General features: G+C 34.2%; 2 protein-coding genes and 1 long non-coding RNA gene across 3 annotated transcripts in view; 2 read left to right on the forward strand and 1 right to left on the reverse strand.

Annotated features, from left to right (window-relative positions):
- The window catches only part of LOC124447146, a 9,610-nt gene extending 5,505 nt beyond the window's left edge, over positions 1 to 4,105 (reverse strand). Inside the window, exons 1-2 of the mRNA XM_046998035.1 lie at positions 4,038 to 4,105; positions 82 to 788 (exon numbers count right to left, since the gene is read on the reverse strand). Coding sequence (XP_046853991.1) covers positions 82 to 750 — 669 coding nt within the window. The 5' untranslated portion in view covers positions 751 to 788; positions 4,038 to 4,105. The remainder of the gene's footprint in view (positions 1 to 81; positions 789 to 4,037) is intronic.
- A 587-nt stretch (positions 4,106 to 4,692) lies between these two features.
- LOC124445551 (transcription factor IIIB 90 kDa subunit-like) lies at positions 4,693 to 12,568 on the forward strand. Its single transcript, XM_046996269.1, has 15 exons — positions 4,693 to 5,019; positions 6,162 to 6,236; positions 6,508 to 6,681; positions 7,304 to 7,335; positions 7,467 to 7,539; positions 7,624 to 7,823; positions 7,894 to 8,080; positions 8,300 to 8,866; positions 8,978 to 9,042; positions 9,121 to 9,202; positions 10,760 to 10,818; positions 10,883 to 11,136; positions 11,731 to 11,773; positions 11,851 to 12,028; positions 12,167 to 12,568. Exons 1-15 carry the CDS (start codon positions 4,839 to 4,841, stop codon positions 12,202 to 12,204), a joined length of 2,208 nt encoding a protein of 735 aa, XP_046852225.1. The 5' UTR covers positions 4,693 to 4,838; the 3' UTR covers positions 12,205 to 12,568.
- A 581-nt stretch (positions 12,569 to 13,149) lies between these two features.
- LOC124445557 lies at positions 13,150 to 13,760 on the forward strand. Its single transcript, XR_006948193.1, has 2 exons — positions 13,150 to 13,450; positions 13,649 to 13,760. It is a non-coding gene; the product is annotated as an uncharacterized LOC124445557 (long non-coding RNA).
- Positions 13,761 to 16,153: the final 2,393 nt, after the last annotated feature.

The raw sequence follows: 16,153 nt of genomic DNA on the forward strand, positions 1-16,153 counted from the left end.
AGTTTTTAATATGTGCTCTCTGCAGTGTGTAAACGTATCACGGTAGATGTACACAGGAAAGTATGTCATAAAATCAGCAACTTGTGGCAGTCCTATCGCCAACTTTGTGGTTTTTGCCCATGATTCTCCCCAGGCAACTTTCATTGCACATTCTGAACCAAGGATTCTTACTTTGCCATTTGGCTTTATAGTTAACAGGGTAACTGGGAAAATGAATGGCGAATCACTATCCAACCAAGCTATCACCTCGTCATCGGCGTAAAGATCTATGAAAAAGCTGTTCCATAACTGACGATTATAACCAGGTAGATTTAGCTGTCCAGGATAAGTTAAAACCAGCGGATCCTTTGGTAGTGGCTCGTATTCTACTTTGAAAGTTTGATTGGGAAAATGTTTTTTCGTTTGATTCAATAGTGTTTCACCAAAGGTGTGATCCTCCTCTGATTCATTATCAAGTACAAGAACCATTTTGCCCATCCATCCTGGCCAGAAAAGAGGAATCGTCTTCAACATGTTGCAGTAAAATCTATGTCTATGGTCATCTCTTTTACCTGACATTCTCATATAGAGTGAAATTGAAGGATGATCATGTTTGGCATTCTTTGTGGGAGACTGAGAAAAGTTGAATTTTGAAAGTAAATGTTCGTGATCAATGATATCAAAAGATCTGTTTGGTTTTAGAATAAAGTAAATATACAACGTCCCCACACAGCCAACAGCGATGAGCCAAGACTTGATACCAACTTTCATTTTTATGGACCAATTGCTGTTATTAAAGCGTTTATCTTCTACAAAATGAGATCCTCATTTGTGAAATCAATCCACCCTTTTGCCAATATGAAGCACTTATAGTATTTTTGTATGTCAAGTGGTACAAAATAGTGTTATCATTGACTATTACACATATTACAAACAGAACCGCTGTTACTTATAAAAGAGTTAAAAACATATTTGCATCATAAAACTGCCAAAAGACAGTGTATATATAAAAAAATATAACACAGAAATACTTAGCAAAAAATTTCTTTCATAAGAAGAAAAATCCCTAACCACGTTCGACAGTTTTTGTCTTTTTTGCTTTTTCACTGTATTTAAAGATATTTTTTTCGAAGTTCAAGCAAACGCAAGAAAGACAAAACTTGAAAGTCCAGTTTCAAGTAACTATTGCAAACTCGCATTTTATATTTTAAAGAATGAAATGGTTTTGTCATTTTGATCGATTTTCATAGTGCCTGAAATATATATATATATATAGTTGTCATCTCGATATGATTGAATATCTTTAAAGTTATCAACATGTATTAAAGTAAAACAGCAGCTTAAAAGAAGATTTTCATTTGCATGTTATGATTTGTGAAAAATGTGTATATGTTGTCCATATTTAACAAAAACGTATTCTCAAAAGATACTCAAGCAAAGGACAGAAAAATCACATGGATGAGGCCGAGGGAATCAGAATTCAGCCCAGATTTCAAAGTTTCTATCAAGGAAAAATGGCGTTTTTTAATCCGGGGCGGATTTAGGGTATGTCAAATCAGTCACGCGAATTTAGGGTATGTCAAAACCAGGGGCGGATTTAGGGTATGTCAAATCAGTCACGCGACCGATGTTTATAGTTCAAAAATTACTTATCAAATTTAATGATTACAATTTTTTGTGATCATTGAATTGCCGATGTATAATCGTATGAATTTCATTGTCAAAATTATGTTTTATTTCTGAAATCGTACGTAAATATCACGTTAGCAAACAGATCAGTACATTTTACCATATCTGAATTATATTAACTGACTGACTGATAAGTGGGGTGGCTCGACTGGTTCGACCGATAACGGAGTTCAAGAACGCTAATTTACGCCATTCTTTCGTAAAAGCACTATTGCCAATACACATTTAATATAAACGACAACTTTGTCGTTTATATTAAATGTGTTTAAGCCATTCTATTGGTCAATAGTCAGATCAGTGGACGATCTGGAATAATCACGACTGATAAGCGGGGTGGCCGGAGAGATAAGGGAGTCCAATTGCTTTCGTGTAATTGGTTCGTTTAAATTTTTGTCTTACTGTTGTTAAGATATGTTCTCATATTCTTTCCGTAATTAATAAATCATTAATTCAAGTGTAAGTAATTAGATGACTAATGTTAAGAGATACTTATAATGTTATCAAGAAAATATTTTTTATAGTTCCTAGTAGTTTTCCGTTGACGTCAATAAACCATATTTGTTATCAGAACCCAAAATAATCTTACGTAAATTTTGTATAAATAGAAGTAGTTAAATCATTGTAAAATAGAAGACGTTGAACATTAGATGTGATCGTATAGTTATCTGTAACATTTGTTGGTGTAAGTCAAATTATAATAAAGAAGAACATGGCTACAACACAAAACCTAACAACTGTGATTGGTTTGACCGATTTCGACTGATAGCCAACTGAGCTAACATGGTCATGCTTACTGTCTGACATGAATGATTGATCGTTTCATAGTAATTTGCTAAAGCATGATAGAAACTACAGTCAGAGCCACCACAGAAATTTAGGAAAACTTTTACAAATTCATATATTGACATGAATGCTGCTGTCCAGATTGCGATTTTTTCAAGTGAAAAATTTATGGACGAATTGTAAATGTTTGTGAAGACGATCTCGCCTCGCGACGCGAGATATATTTCAGTCACTGATGTTGAAAAGCAAGCCATCATTGTTTAGAGATTTCTCAGTTGAAATTTTCACCCAAAATCGTAAGTAAATGATAACTGAAGTGTAAAAGTCAATTTATGTGAGTATTTGATGCGATTTATGTCAATGTGGCGTATGGTATGCAGGTTGATCCTTCTAAAATTGTTGTTGCCGAAGGACTTTTAGCTATGATTTCTTTAGTGCTTGGGGAATCTTGGCCGTAACATGGCAGCGAAATCCTACATTTTTTCAAATGTATTTCATTGGACAAAAAATCTGTAGCCATAAGGTGCCATACTATTATTTACAATATTATAAACAAATTTTTGGGGCCTTTAGACAGTTATACTACACATTGTTTAAGATTTGAGAAAACTAATATTGATTACATGAGAAGCTGTTTACTATAACCAGTGATAATGAGTCTTTCTGATTGATGAAGCTTTTTATTTTGACAATTTGACTGTAATAGTATTAAACCAGAGCTATTTCACATACATGAGATGTTGTCCCATGTCACATATTGTCCCCTTTTCTAACTGAACATCTCATGTAGAGATGCCAAGGTGTGTTGATCTACGGCTCAAACCAGATTGTTTTCCAGAAATTCCTAAGGGATGTCGATGGAGGAAAAACATTTCCCATAAAGTAAAGATGTGTTCCTAGGTATGCAAGGTATAACTTGTATAATCTTTCTTACAAGAAAATTGTGTTTCGCCTTGTTCACCTCTCTAAATGAACTGTAAGCCATGACTCGGCCTAAAATAACAGCGGTATCTAAGGGGCCGATTACATGGACCGAGTTGTCCCGGCTAGCCGAGGTGAGACAATTTTACCGATACCGCGACCTCTTTTATAATTACTATTAAAAACAGCATTGTGATTACATGGGAAACGAGTCAGCTCGCTTTGCTGGGACAACTCGGTCCAAGTAATCGGCCCCTAAGGACATTTTGATTACACAGGCAACGGACTATTTACAGAATAAGAATTTTTTTAAATTTCGATGAATACAGCATATAAATATGGCAATAGAATCTTTGTAATTCAACGCGCAAAAGCATTTTGCAGTCGTGACACTACACATGAATAAAGAAAAAACTATTGCACAGAAATCACTAAACACAGAACGTAACAAGCTCATTTTACCGTGTTACAATTTTACCGTTTTACTAGGTTCATTTATCATAGCATATAATTATAACAAAATATGAATCCATGCAATTTCTTTTCATAAATCTGGCTGACGTTACTTCTCCGTTTAAGACATGATCTGGAGCACAGACTCGCCATACCCTACACCAGACCGCTTCTAACGCGGAACAAAGTTGATTGTAATTTGGTATACTTACATTTCAAACTGTTTTTTTTTCTAATTAACTTCGCTAGCACCTCACTAACGATGCCGACGCTGTAATGCAACCAAATAAAACATAAAACCCCTTAAACAGTTGAAGCTTGAATTTTTGTCAAATCTAAACGAGCCTTTCTACGGTATTTCTATTATTTTCCACAGATTAGTTAAAACATACACATGTGAGTAATTTGAGCTTACATTCGTGGCGGCTTATATTCACATCACTCAGAACTTAGTCGGATCCGTACAGCAAACGGTGCAACTTCAGACTGCTCTGATCGAGTCTGAAGTCCAGAGTAGAAAATAAAAAATTTTGGGAGAAATCCTAAGGAATTTACTTTTCTTGATTCGAGCACATAAGAACATTCGCGTGACATACAATATAAACAAAGACGTTTTTGCTTGACAAAATTACAAATGCTGAAAGGGTTATGACTTTGCTGTTAGCTAAATAGTGAGTACAAAGCATATTCCTGAAATCTCACCCTTTTATTAAAGTTTCATTTAAAAGGCATTAAACATAATATTATGTGAATTATGTTCATTAATTTACTTCATTTTGTCGCTGTTTTTTGAACAAGCTACTGACATGTACGCACGCGTACCTATTTTCATTAAGGGTCAGTGAGGATGATAAACTCAAAGTTCTGTGCCTATGGCGCCGGCCTATATTTATAAACTGGCAGTAAATAAATTAGCTATTGAAAATGGGCGATGTAAATTGTAAATGTTGTAAATTGTAACTAGAGTGTTTTAAGTTGCTCTGAATGTTTGATTCCGATATTTAGCCCACATAATGTCCCGGGCTTGCTCGACGTGTGGAAGTAGTGACATCGATTTTGATCCTTCTCGTGGCGATACATTTTGTACAAATTGTGGGTCTGTGTTAGAGGAGGGAGCGATAGTCACTGAAGTTGGCTTTCAAGAAACTAGTGCTGGTGGAACGAGCGTTATTGGTCAATTTGTGTCCAGTGAAGGTAAACGTATCTTATTATATTTGGTTTAAAATCATACATGTGAAGTATTGTATCCAGTCGACCCATAGGACAACAAGTAAGCAGAATTGTTCAAACTTATGTTTAAAAATGTATAATTCAGTCACTTTTAGAGTTTTTACAGACATGAATTGATCGTAAAATCAAAAAGTTTGTTAATATGTTGGGTGCCTATAAAATATGCTGATTTAGTTAAATAGTTTTTGAGAAAACGCTTTTTTCTTTTCATAACTCTTGGATTTCTCTTTTTTCTCTTGGGTTTTTAGTTTTATCTGCGGTTTTTAAGTTTCTTGTGTTTCAGAACTCTCGGAAACTTTATAAATTTTGGCCTTTCACCATGGCAATGGTGCTTCTCAAAGCAAAGCTGATTACTGTTTTCAAATTACTGTTTTCGAAGGTTCTTAAGGTTGTCAAGCATGTAGTTAAAGAATTCTTCTGAAAGAAGATTGCATACTGATATGTATATAGGACTGAGATAAAAAAGTTAGTTTAACAAATTAAAAGAAGTTTAATAAATTTTGTGGGCAATTTCGTGTTAAAATGCACTTTATGTTGATTTATAAAATTGATTTTAAGAAGAAACCAAGCACAATCCTTCAAATTCAACTATTGAATTTTTTTGAAAATTCAACTTTTTCATAATGTTGCAGGAGGAATATGAGTAAATTTTTATCTTTTTGAAAAAAGCAATATGATGTCATAGCTGAAGTTGGTGTGTCATAATAAATACAGTGTTTGAGCTTAAAATGCCTATTTTAAGTCTTCCTATTATGTTTAGTCACTAATTTTCAGTTTTCATTTTAAAAATCGAAGGAAGCTATGCAAAACAAATTTCGCCTTAATATTACAAATATTAATTGATACTTGACAAATGTGCTATGTCTCTTACTGCAACTATATAATGTTTGTTGCAAAGAAAACTATCATTTATTCAAGGAAACAGAATATCCATGTGAATGTTGTTGGTTAGCAAACATGGAAATGTCTGTGACATGGAATTTCCCATTCATTATATTTTACAATATGTAGACAAAAAGGCAAATGACTCTTTTCATTCAAACTATTGAATGTTCAATAAATAATTTTGAGCTTGTATGATTAATCAATTTTTGTAATACGTGTAGGTAATAAAGTTGGTCAAGGTTTTGGATTTAGACAAGGCTATGGACGAGAGTCAAGGGCTATCACATTAGAAAATGGTGTGTATAAAATCAAATTTGGTTTTCAGTATGAAAAAACTTAATGACTTGATCAGGTTTGAACTGTATCTAAATGATATTCATTGAACACGCATATAGTACAGATATGTTTTTGAAACACCACCTCCAGAAATACAAATTTGTTTGTGCCACTGTCTCTGTTTTCCAAATTTAATCTGCATCAAAACCAGGATGCAACATTGGTTGCACATTAAAGCATTGACCTTTCAGATTAATTTGATCTCTTGAGAGTGTTTTATTACAATTTTAGGCAAAAAGCGTTTGGCAGCACTCGCTAATCAGCTTCAGTTGAATAATCATTGTGTTGAGAGTGCATACATGTTTTTAAAACTTGCTGTAAGCAAGCGATTGACAAAAGGAAGAAGGACAGGTCATGTAGCTGCAGCGTGCCTTTATTTGGTTTGTCGAACTGAGAAAACACCTCGTATCCTTTTTAAATTGTTTCATTCTTCAACAATCATAATTTAAAGAAAAGATTTTTCGGTAGCTAAATTGTTGAATATTGCAAACACAATGAGGAATATACTCCACTTGCTATATGTATATAAGCTCTACCTACTTAAAATTGTAAAGCAATTGTATGAGTTTTAATGGGTTAAAAATCATGATTTAGCTTTTTATTCTTTTTAACCATGCTCAAAATATATTCACTTTAATGATTTGAATCATTTCTTAAATTCAAATAATTTTGAGTTGAATTGGTTTGAAATTTCCATTATGGATATTTTTAGTTGTAAGAAGGTTAAAAAGTGGGTTTTTTTTAAATTTTGATTGTTAGCGCATGGATAAAAGATGATTCATCACTTTTAAGAATTGAAAATTAACAAGTATATAAAGTAAGTAGACTTGTGCTTAGGTATGTACATATAACAGATGCAACAGAGTTGCGCCACAACACCCTAAGTATTAATTGTACTACAGCCCTGATCATACCTGTGTACTCTATCTCCTACCTGGAAAATTTATCTGAAAGAAGCAATATATTACCACAGATTTCTTTCTTAATGAAATGGTAAAAGTCTTTAATTTCCTTGACTTCATACTAGACCTTCTCATTGATTTCAGTGATGTCTTGCAAGTAATGTAACAATTATATGTATTTAATTCTATGTTTACAATGTGATGCTATACGTACATATGATACTATGTATAATGCATGATTCTATTTTATCTCGTCGTTAAAAGTCACGCATCTATATATAATTGCAGGTCGATGTTATGACTTTGGGAAAGGTCTACCTAAAACTTCAGCATGAATTGTGCATAAATCTTCCTGTTCTTGGTCAGTGTTAATGTCGATGGTATTGAAAGGAAGCTACTTCTCTTTTAAAGCTTGCAGACTGAACGTCTTTCTGTTTTCTTGTAGATCCATGCTTGTACATTCATCGCTTTTGCCACAAGTTCCAATTAGGCGAAAAGGAAAACGAGGTCGCCAACACAGCTCTACGACTTGTCAGTCGCATGAAACGGGATTGGATCCAATATGGTCGACGTCCTTCAGGCTTATGTGGGGCGGCAATACTGGTGTCAGCCAGACTTCATGGTTTCAGTAGAACGATCAAGGAGGTATGTAGGTTTATATCTTCTTGTACTGTAACTGGTATTTGGTATTTTACCATCGTTAATACTCACGTAGGTGGTAAAAGTTGTACGCTTGAGCAACACGACAATCCGAAAGAGATTGGGTGATTTCAAAAAGACTCCATCGGGACAGCTTACTATTGACGAGTTCAATACTATCGACCTGGAAGAGGAACAAGATCCGCCATGTTTTACCGAAGGAAGATTGAAGCAGAAACAACAACAGTTGGGAGAGTTGAATGGTATGCTTTACTTGAGTAATTGAGCCTCTGCTTCAACAGTTTGTTTTGAGTAAAATGCATTAATTCATCCATCAATTTATTGATTTTCAAGTGTATTTATGTTTTAGTTGATCAGCGAAACCACTGGCTTTTAAGCTTAAGTAGACTTTTGTACTGTGTTATCCGCCATAATTGAAAACGTTTAATTTGACAAACGTTTAACTTTATGCGTGTTTTAAGATAATGAGAAACAAAATTTGGATGGTGAATTGGAAGATTTGAGACGTCAGATCGATGAAAGACTTAACAAGACTAAATCGCAAAGGGATACCTCGAAAACGTATGGCTCACAATGTGCAGATTCCGATGTGTTAAGTGAGTGCTCTGCAGATGTTAACGAAGAGCGATGGGACCCTTCACAACAGAGTACAGACAATTTGCTAACATCGGAAGCATCCAGATCCGTTGATGCCAGTTATGCTGAAGAGATAAGTGATAACGGTTTAACTGCCGGAGTAAGCGATGATATCTCGAATGAAATGGGTGATGTTGATGATTTTGGTATTCAAGGAAGCACGAACGGTTCTTGTTCGATAGCCAATTGCAGCTCAAGTGAATTGGTAAATAAAACAAATGACGTGGAAATAGGCGAAGATTTGAGTGGCTCGCATAATATCGGAGAAAAGAATTCTTATGATGATTCTGCTAACGGGGATATTTTGAAATTACGACAGGAAAATGACTCAGCTATCCGCATGGTTTCTAATTCCATGAATGATTCGTTGTTAGAAAGTAGTCTTCGGAAAGGTTTGTTGTTGAATTTTTCTCATCCATTTCATTTCGAGCATTCTTTTTAGATATAAGCTATAATTGACGTCGATATATTACTTCGCACATATTATAAATTCCCATTTCCAGACGATGATAAAGAAGAAGTCGTCGAAGAAAAGCTGGATGATCTCGACGAAGATGAATTAGACAATGTTTGTTTTCCACTTAATTATTGATTTCATTGTGAATCAAGTTGTTTAAACCATCACTGTCGATGTTTTCGTTGGCAGTTTATTTTGACTAAAACAGAAGTTGAAGTGAAGACGAAAATTTGGATGGAGGAAAACAAAGAGTATTTAGAAATGATTAAAGGTTGGGAATTACTTCTAAAATCGCTTCTGCCATTAAGCGTTTTTAAATCCTAAGAGCGATCCAATTGCCGTAACGTTTTACTGCATTTATTGTACGGTTGCTTAGGAAATTTTAGTTTTCCTATTTACGTAACAATTCGTCAGCCATTTTGTCAAGATCACAAAATTTTTTGAAATCATCGTAAATCTTGTAATGTTTGAATATTGTTTATGAAAAGGATCTTACTTCGGAACACCCTATCCTTTCGATTGGCTTATGAATTTTTATAATTGTAAAACTTTAAAGTCTTGGACTCAATTATTTATTTCAACATTAAATGAACAAGGAAAGCAGATTTTTCTTGTTTTCCATGAAGCCCATGGATGCTCTCGTCCATGATGAACAGTAAATGAGCGCGTTATATTTTTAGAACATATCAACTAATTGAAAATGTCATTTGAAAAATGTTATTTGCAGTGCGGTGTTTGAAATTAAATGAAGATATGATCTTCGCACTTCGCTGGACAATTTAAGCAATTGTCTCATGAACCTGAAAAATTCAGGTGACTTAACGGGATTCGAACCCATGACCTCTGCGGTGCCGGTGCAGTGCTCTGACCAACTGAGCTATGAATTCACACAGTGGAGAGCAGGTCAATTTTGTTGGGCTCATGTTTTTCTGAGAAAAGCGATATGATCTGCGAAGATCATATCTTCATTTAATTTCAAACACCGCACTGCAAATAACATTCTTCAAATGACATTCCTTTCACGAGAACTATAAAATCGAACAGTTGGTTTAGTGAACTGCGCATGCTCATATAATTCTTCTGATAAATTGTGAACAAAGGAGGTAGGTGCTCCTAGAGCTGTGAAAAGAGGTCCGGCGGTTGATTGATACGAGCTCTATTAGTTGGTTAAGTATACTGCGCAAGTTTTCAGTCTATATTATTGACATGTTGTCCGTTCTTCTTCAGCCATTTTCAACAAATGCATTTCCGAACTCGTTACCTTGGCGATATTATCGGCCAGGTGTGCGTCCACTATGTGTAAAAACAAAGTAGCCAATACATAGACAACAACTGGTTATTTAGACTATTAGCCAACACATGTAAACTGTCGACTACAAGACAACAACTGCTTATTTAGACTATTAGCCAACACATGTAAACTGTCGACTACAAGACAACAACTGCTTATTTAGACTATTAGCCAATACATGTAAACTGTCGACTACAAGACAACAACTTCTTATTTAGACAATAGCTTGTTTTTTTGCCGTGAAGTCAATTGATGTTTACCTTGTGATACATGAATCAAAATTGAATTGGAGTCAATGGTGAAATGAAATAAATATTTGAAACATGTAATGTTTGATTAAAATTACGAGTCAAAAGGCAGTGTTTTTTGTATTTTTCCACTATACTCGAGTCTGTGATTATTTTTCTTTTAAAGTACTAATTTGAATTTCTAAGAAGTCATTTGAATGTGCAATTGGCCGATGATACCCCTTTCCCCACCCTTCCATGTGTTTCTTGAAAACATATTCAAAAAAAGTCATTTCTTTAATTTTATTAGAAAAGCAGGAAAGAGAAGCGGAAGAAAGAGAACGAGAAGAGGCAGATCCTAACAAAAAGGTAGAAAAATTCTCATCAGTCTTCGCCATTATCGATTATTCATAATTTTTTTTCGAGTTTTTAGAAGCGTCGCAAGCCTTACAAACGTAAGACGAAAGAGAAAGCGAATTCTGTTGGCGAAGCAGTGGAAAAGATGTTGATAGAGAAGAAGATTTCAAACAAAATAAATTATGATGTTTTACGTAATCTAAATAAAGACACGGAGCTCGAGAAACCTTCGGCATGTGAAGAGCCAGAGCGGACAAATTTTGCAGCGGTTGCTAACCTTATTCAGGCAGTGAAACCTATCATCCCTGTCAGATATACCGGAAGGAAAAGGTATACGTTTAGAAAAGAATATAAAAATTCTTTACTATTTTTACATCAATACTCCACACAATGCTGGTTTACATTCTGTTTTTGTTGAGTTCCCGGTTTCTGATCAACCAATGTTTTTCTGGGAAATTACTTCTTAGAAGCCCATTTTCATGAATAAAGTACATTTTTCTACTATACTAGGAACCATTTAGTATTTTCAATACCTTGTTTCAAATCGTTCTAAAGTATGGAATCATTTACCGTTTAAATACATCCAGCAGTAGTAGTGTCGCACCCAGCCCGCTTTAGGCCTGCTATACATTTGTTTCTTTAGAAATCTAATGTTTTCACAGTGAGAAAATCCACAAAAATTAACCTATGTAGCTGGAATAATGAGCTGGCTGGCTACGCCAGTGACAGCAGACAGCACCAGTAGTAGTGAAATATATGTAGAGGACCGATGTAATCAAAATAACCTTCAATGTCGAAATGACTCTTGAGGTGATAGAGATGTTCACATATGGACCTTGTGTGTCATCATGTATTACGTATGTACTTAGAACGTCGCAGTTAACCTCTGTGTCTCTTAATGTACGCTTCAATTATTCTTTTCAGAGATAGAAGTGTACTTCCCATCTTGCCAACAAAAAAAATGAAGGTAAAGATGCTAACACTGATTTACCCATAAAGTTTAACGTGATGGTGTTAGTTAAGTTCTTTTCTCTGTATTTTCAGTACATTGACAGCATCACCGACCGAAACGCAATCGAATCGCCAAAAGTCGATAGCAGTTTGGTGGTAGAGAATGGTCCAGTTAACTACGAAGATCAGGAGTGCGATCATGATGAAGTCGACAATGAGGGTGATTCACATTTGAGTGCTGTGCAATTAATGGGACAGGAATATGGTCAGGGTAAGGAAGTGCTAAAAACATAATCATTGATGATATAATTTATACAGACATTCATGTCATCCTTTTGCTCCTCTTTCAAATTTCTGATGTTATTTCATTCCTATTTTCTACTGTAATATTTTTCACTCGAATTTGAAGATGAAGCTGATGGCTATGATGATTTCGACCACTACTGAAAGTCTTAGAATGTGCTCTACCATTGGGATCGTCATGTGCTGGTGAATGAGTGGATTAATAATACGTGGGTTTAGTACAAATGCATTGGTTTAGAAATAAATTTTTCAACTACTCTATAATTTACTTGTAATTAGTGTATCATAAAATTTTTGTAGTGTTGCAAAGAATAATTGGTGGTATGTTCAAACTATAAAAATTTCATTTTGTGCTACTGCTGCTGCAGACGTCGCAATTGTTGTTGACGTATAGACGTTAGCCCGTTGTAGATTTTATTGGAAGTCTTAGCGTCATTGACAATGTTGACATACATTATTAATTATATTGACAATATTCATGGTATATACATTATTATAAAATGCCAAACATCGGCACTATTGATATGATAAGATCATGGAAAAATCTTTTTTGATCTTGGCAACATCGAGCACAAAATCTAACAAGTATATACATAATCTAGCAAGTTCTTGCATAATCTTAGCAAGATCTTGGTAACATCACGGTAAGGTCTTGGAAAGTTAACTAAAAATATCGCAAGATCTTGTCAAGAACTTACAAGATTTTTTCAAGGTTTTGCCAAGATCTTAGTCATGTATGATTTTGTCCAAGATTTTTTGCAAGATCTTGCCATGTTTACAAGATTTTTTCAAGGTCTTGCAAAGATCTTATTCATGCAGGATTTTTCAAGATTTTAGGCATATATTTCGGTATTCTGTGTACCATCTTCAGGATGGAAATAGCTATCATTTAAATGGCGAACCTTTTAAATAATCTAACATACTAATTAACAATTAGGTAAATCAACTGAAGCATAAAAAAGATATTGAAATCATTTACAATATAAAAAACCCAATTACAATTTAAACTACAATAATCTACTATCTTATACTTTGATAACATATGTGCGAGTCCTATACTACAATTGTTATTTAGTAGGTTGGATTTTTTAAAAGTTTTGCCATTTAAATGATAGTTATTTCCATCCTCAAGATGGTACACAGAATACCGAAATATGTCGTTGTTATACTGTCGTTGGCTTTTTTATTACAAAACTATATGCCGCAATGTGTTTACCTTACAGACATGCTAAGATCTCTCCATTATTTTGGCGAAGCATGGTTGTTAGTTCTTTTACGTTTGAACAATGTTGGTGTTCAACAATGCTTTTTTATGTTATTCACACAAATCCATAGCATGTCGTACTACTTTGGACAGCCTTTTTAGGAGATCGCTAAGGAGTATCTAACGGTAAGAAACAGTCGTTGCAGACTTTTGGAAACCTTTAGTTTCAAACAGCCTGCCAAAAAAATACAACAAACATTAATACAAACTTCTTAGCAGTGACGTGTTGGCATAATTTTACTGCAGTTGCCAAAACAAATTTTCCTCCCCTTTCACCTTTTCTTATAGCTATTTTAAAGTAATTTTGTTATTATTATTTTATAGAACACTAACATGAATCTTCATAAAAAAGAAATTAAATTAAAAACCAAATATCATCAAGTAAATATATGTCTGTACGTTATTTGTTTTTCATAATAAAGCATATTTATATTAATGCCTTTGCTAGCGTTGGCAAGGTTTTTCAAAAGAAATCAGCCTGGCAGAGCTGAATGTAAAAATATTCGCCTCCCCCCCAATTAGCGTTCTAGTTTCGCTCCTGCGTGTATGTTGTCTACAGTCATTGTGACAAATCAGGTGTTGTGGCCACAAAAGAAACATCTAGCATGCTCCTCAATAACTTTATTCTTTAATTGACTGTAAATCGACCCCCTGACAAGATTTCATTTTGGTCTGTCGACATCCTTTCTTCCTTAAAGTTAACTTCATACACAGCATATTGTAACTGTGGAAATAACTCTATAGCACAAATTTAAAACTTGATGACTCGTATTCATTTCAGCGCCCCCCAAAATCAGCAGCCGGGGGGGGATTGTCCCCCGCCACCACGCCACAGGTGTTACATTGCACGAATAGCTTTAGTCAGTTGACTTTGAGCAATGCAACTAGAACTTTCAAACGATCAAAGGCTTAACATCGTGAACAAAGCATTTTACAGTGAAAGTAGTGGAGGAAAATAAATTACTGCAGAACATTTTGGCATATATTTACATTTCTAAGTACCTTAGAGGCAAGTCCATTTGTTAAATTATATTGTTTAGAAATTCAAAAGCAATAGTGTTTTTCTAAATGTACTTTGAATTTAAAATTAAGCAGCTATAATTTATCTTGACTAACGCTGAATCCTGTACTGAGAGAAAGCTTTCATATTACGGAGCCTACCCTAAGACTAGTTGATTATTCCATGTAACTCATACTTCAGTACTTCGTCAGTAAAGAGACAGAATTTACCTTTCTTTCTACAACGTTAAATTGACTAATTTTCCATTGTCAACATTTCTTAATTGACGTCATTACTAAAATTTTTTATTGTGATTGGCTCCTTAGGAGCATGTCACCTTTCACAAGACAATAAGTAATCCTGCAATGCTTTTAAATAAAAAAAATCATTAGAATCTTCAGATGTTTTTTTTGCGTTTTAATGGCGTTATGCAAAGTAACGATGCATGGTGTTGTAAGTTAAGATTCATGAGACGATAATAAATTTAGAAACTAGACTTTAATTTTGTCCAAATATTCATTGAATCTTGCAGTCGTGTCTTGCTAGGTTGAGGTAGAAGAGGGTTTAATGGCGTTCTGTTTGTCCAGATGTTTCTCGACTGCTAAAAAGTAAAATTTGAGTCTGATGATGAATTTATGACAAATTCAAAATATTACTTTTCAAATAAAAATTTCATGTTTCTTTCTCAAATATTGAGTTAAACATGAGTCTTCATATTATAGTATTGTTATACATTATGTTAAGCATGTCATTGTATGTATTTGTTCCACATGATTAACGTTGATTGTTCGTACTTGAACAAATTACGTGATATTTATCAAATCTCATTTTTTAAAAGACGTAGTGTTGCCAAACAAAAGAACTATGCTCTATCTTCATTTTTATACGTAAAATGCAAACGACAATAGACCATTTTTCTGTAATATTACGCAAACATTAATCATTTAAATTTATTCAGCCTATTATATAACGCAAATATTATGATTTGGGGCATTAAGATCAATGATTAAGATGTTGGTGACGTCAACCAGAACGCCCTTTAACCCTCTCTTAACCTCAACCTAGCAAGATATGACTGCAAGATTCATTGAACATTTGGACAAGATTAAAGTCTCGTTTCTAAATTCATTATCGTCTCATGAATCTTAACTTACAACATCATGCATCGTTACTTTGCATAACGACATTAAAACGCAAAAAATCTGATGATTCTAATGATTTTTTGTTTAAACGCATTAAAGGATTACTTATTGTCCTTTTGAAAGGTGACATACTCCTAAGGAGCCAACCACAATAAAAAATTATAGTCATGACGTCAATTAAGATATGTTAACATATATAAATTCGTGTGTTTTCACTTCTACGGAAAATTAGTCACTCAGTTTAACTGTGGTAGAAAGAAAGGTAAATTCTGTCTTTTTACTGACAAAGTACAGAAGTATGAGTTACATGGAATAATCAACTAGTCTTAGGGTAGGCCCTGTAATATGAAAGCTTTCACTGTAAAATGCTTTGTTTACGATGTTAAGCCTTTGATCGTTTGAAAGTTCTTGTTGCATTGTTCAAAGTCAACTGACTAAAGCTATTCGTGCAATGTAAGTGAATGTTCTACAATTTGTATAGTCAAACAGAAAACATAATGTAATTTGCTCATTCTTAATATATCTGATTAAGAATTTAAAAACGCAGACCAACGTCATATGCAGTGTTATTAATCATGACATTTCGAATCATGGGTTTCATATTTTCTTATATTGTAGATCCCACATGGATAGAGTTGTGAAAGTCCCTTTACCGCCTGTGTCATTCACTTCAATTACTCTAACTAG

This window comes from Xenia sp. Carnegie-2017, unplaced genomic scaffold (genome assembly GCF_021976095.1).
Source record: "Xenia sp. Carnegie-2017 unplaced genomic scaffold, XeniaSp_v1 HiC_scaffold_22, whole genome shotgun sequence".
NCBI lineage: Eukaryota > Metazoa > Cnidaria > Anthozoa > Malacalcyonacea > Xeniidae > Xenia > Xenia sp. Carnegie-2017.

What these genes read in the sequence shown, in the direction of transcription:
- LOC124445551 (XM_046996269.1), top strand. Translation starts at nt 4,839, where the DNA reads ATGTCCCGGGCTTGCTCGACGTGTGGAAGTAGTGACATCGATTTTGAT. An exon ending in ACGAAGATGAATTAGACAAT is followed by an intron (nt 9,043 to 9,120) that starts GTTTGTTTTCCA and finishes TTTCGTTGGCAG; the next exon opens with TTTATTTTGACTAAAACAGA. An exon ending in AGATATACCGGAAGGAAAAG is followed by an intron (nt 11,137 to 11,730) that starts GTATACGTTTAG and finishes TATTCTTTTCAG; the next exon opens with AGATAGAAGTGTACTTCCCA.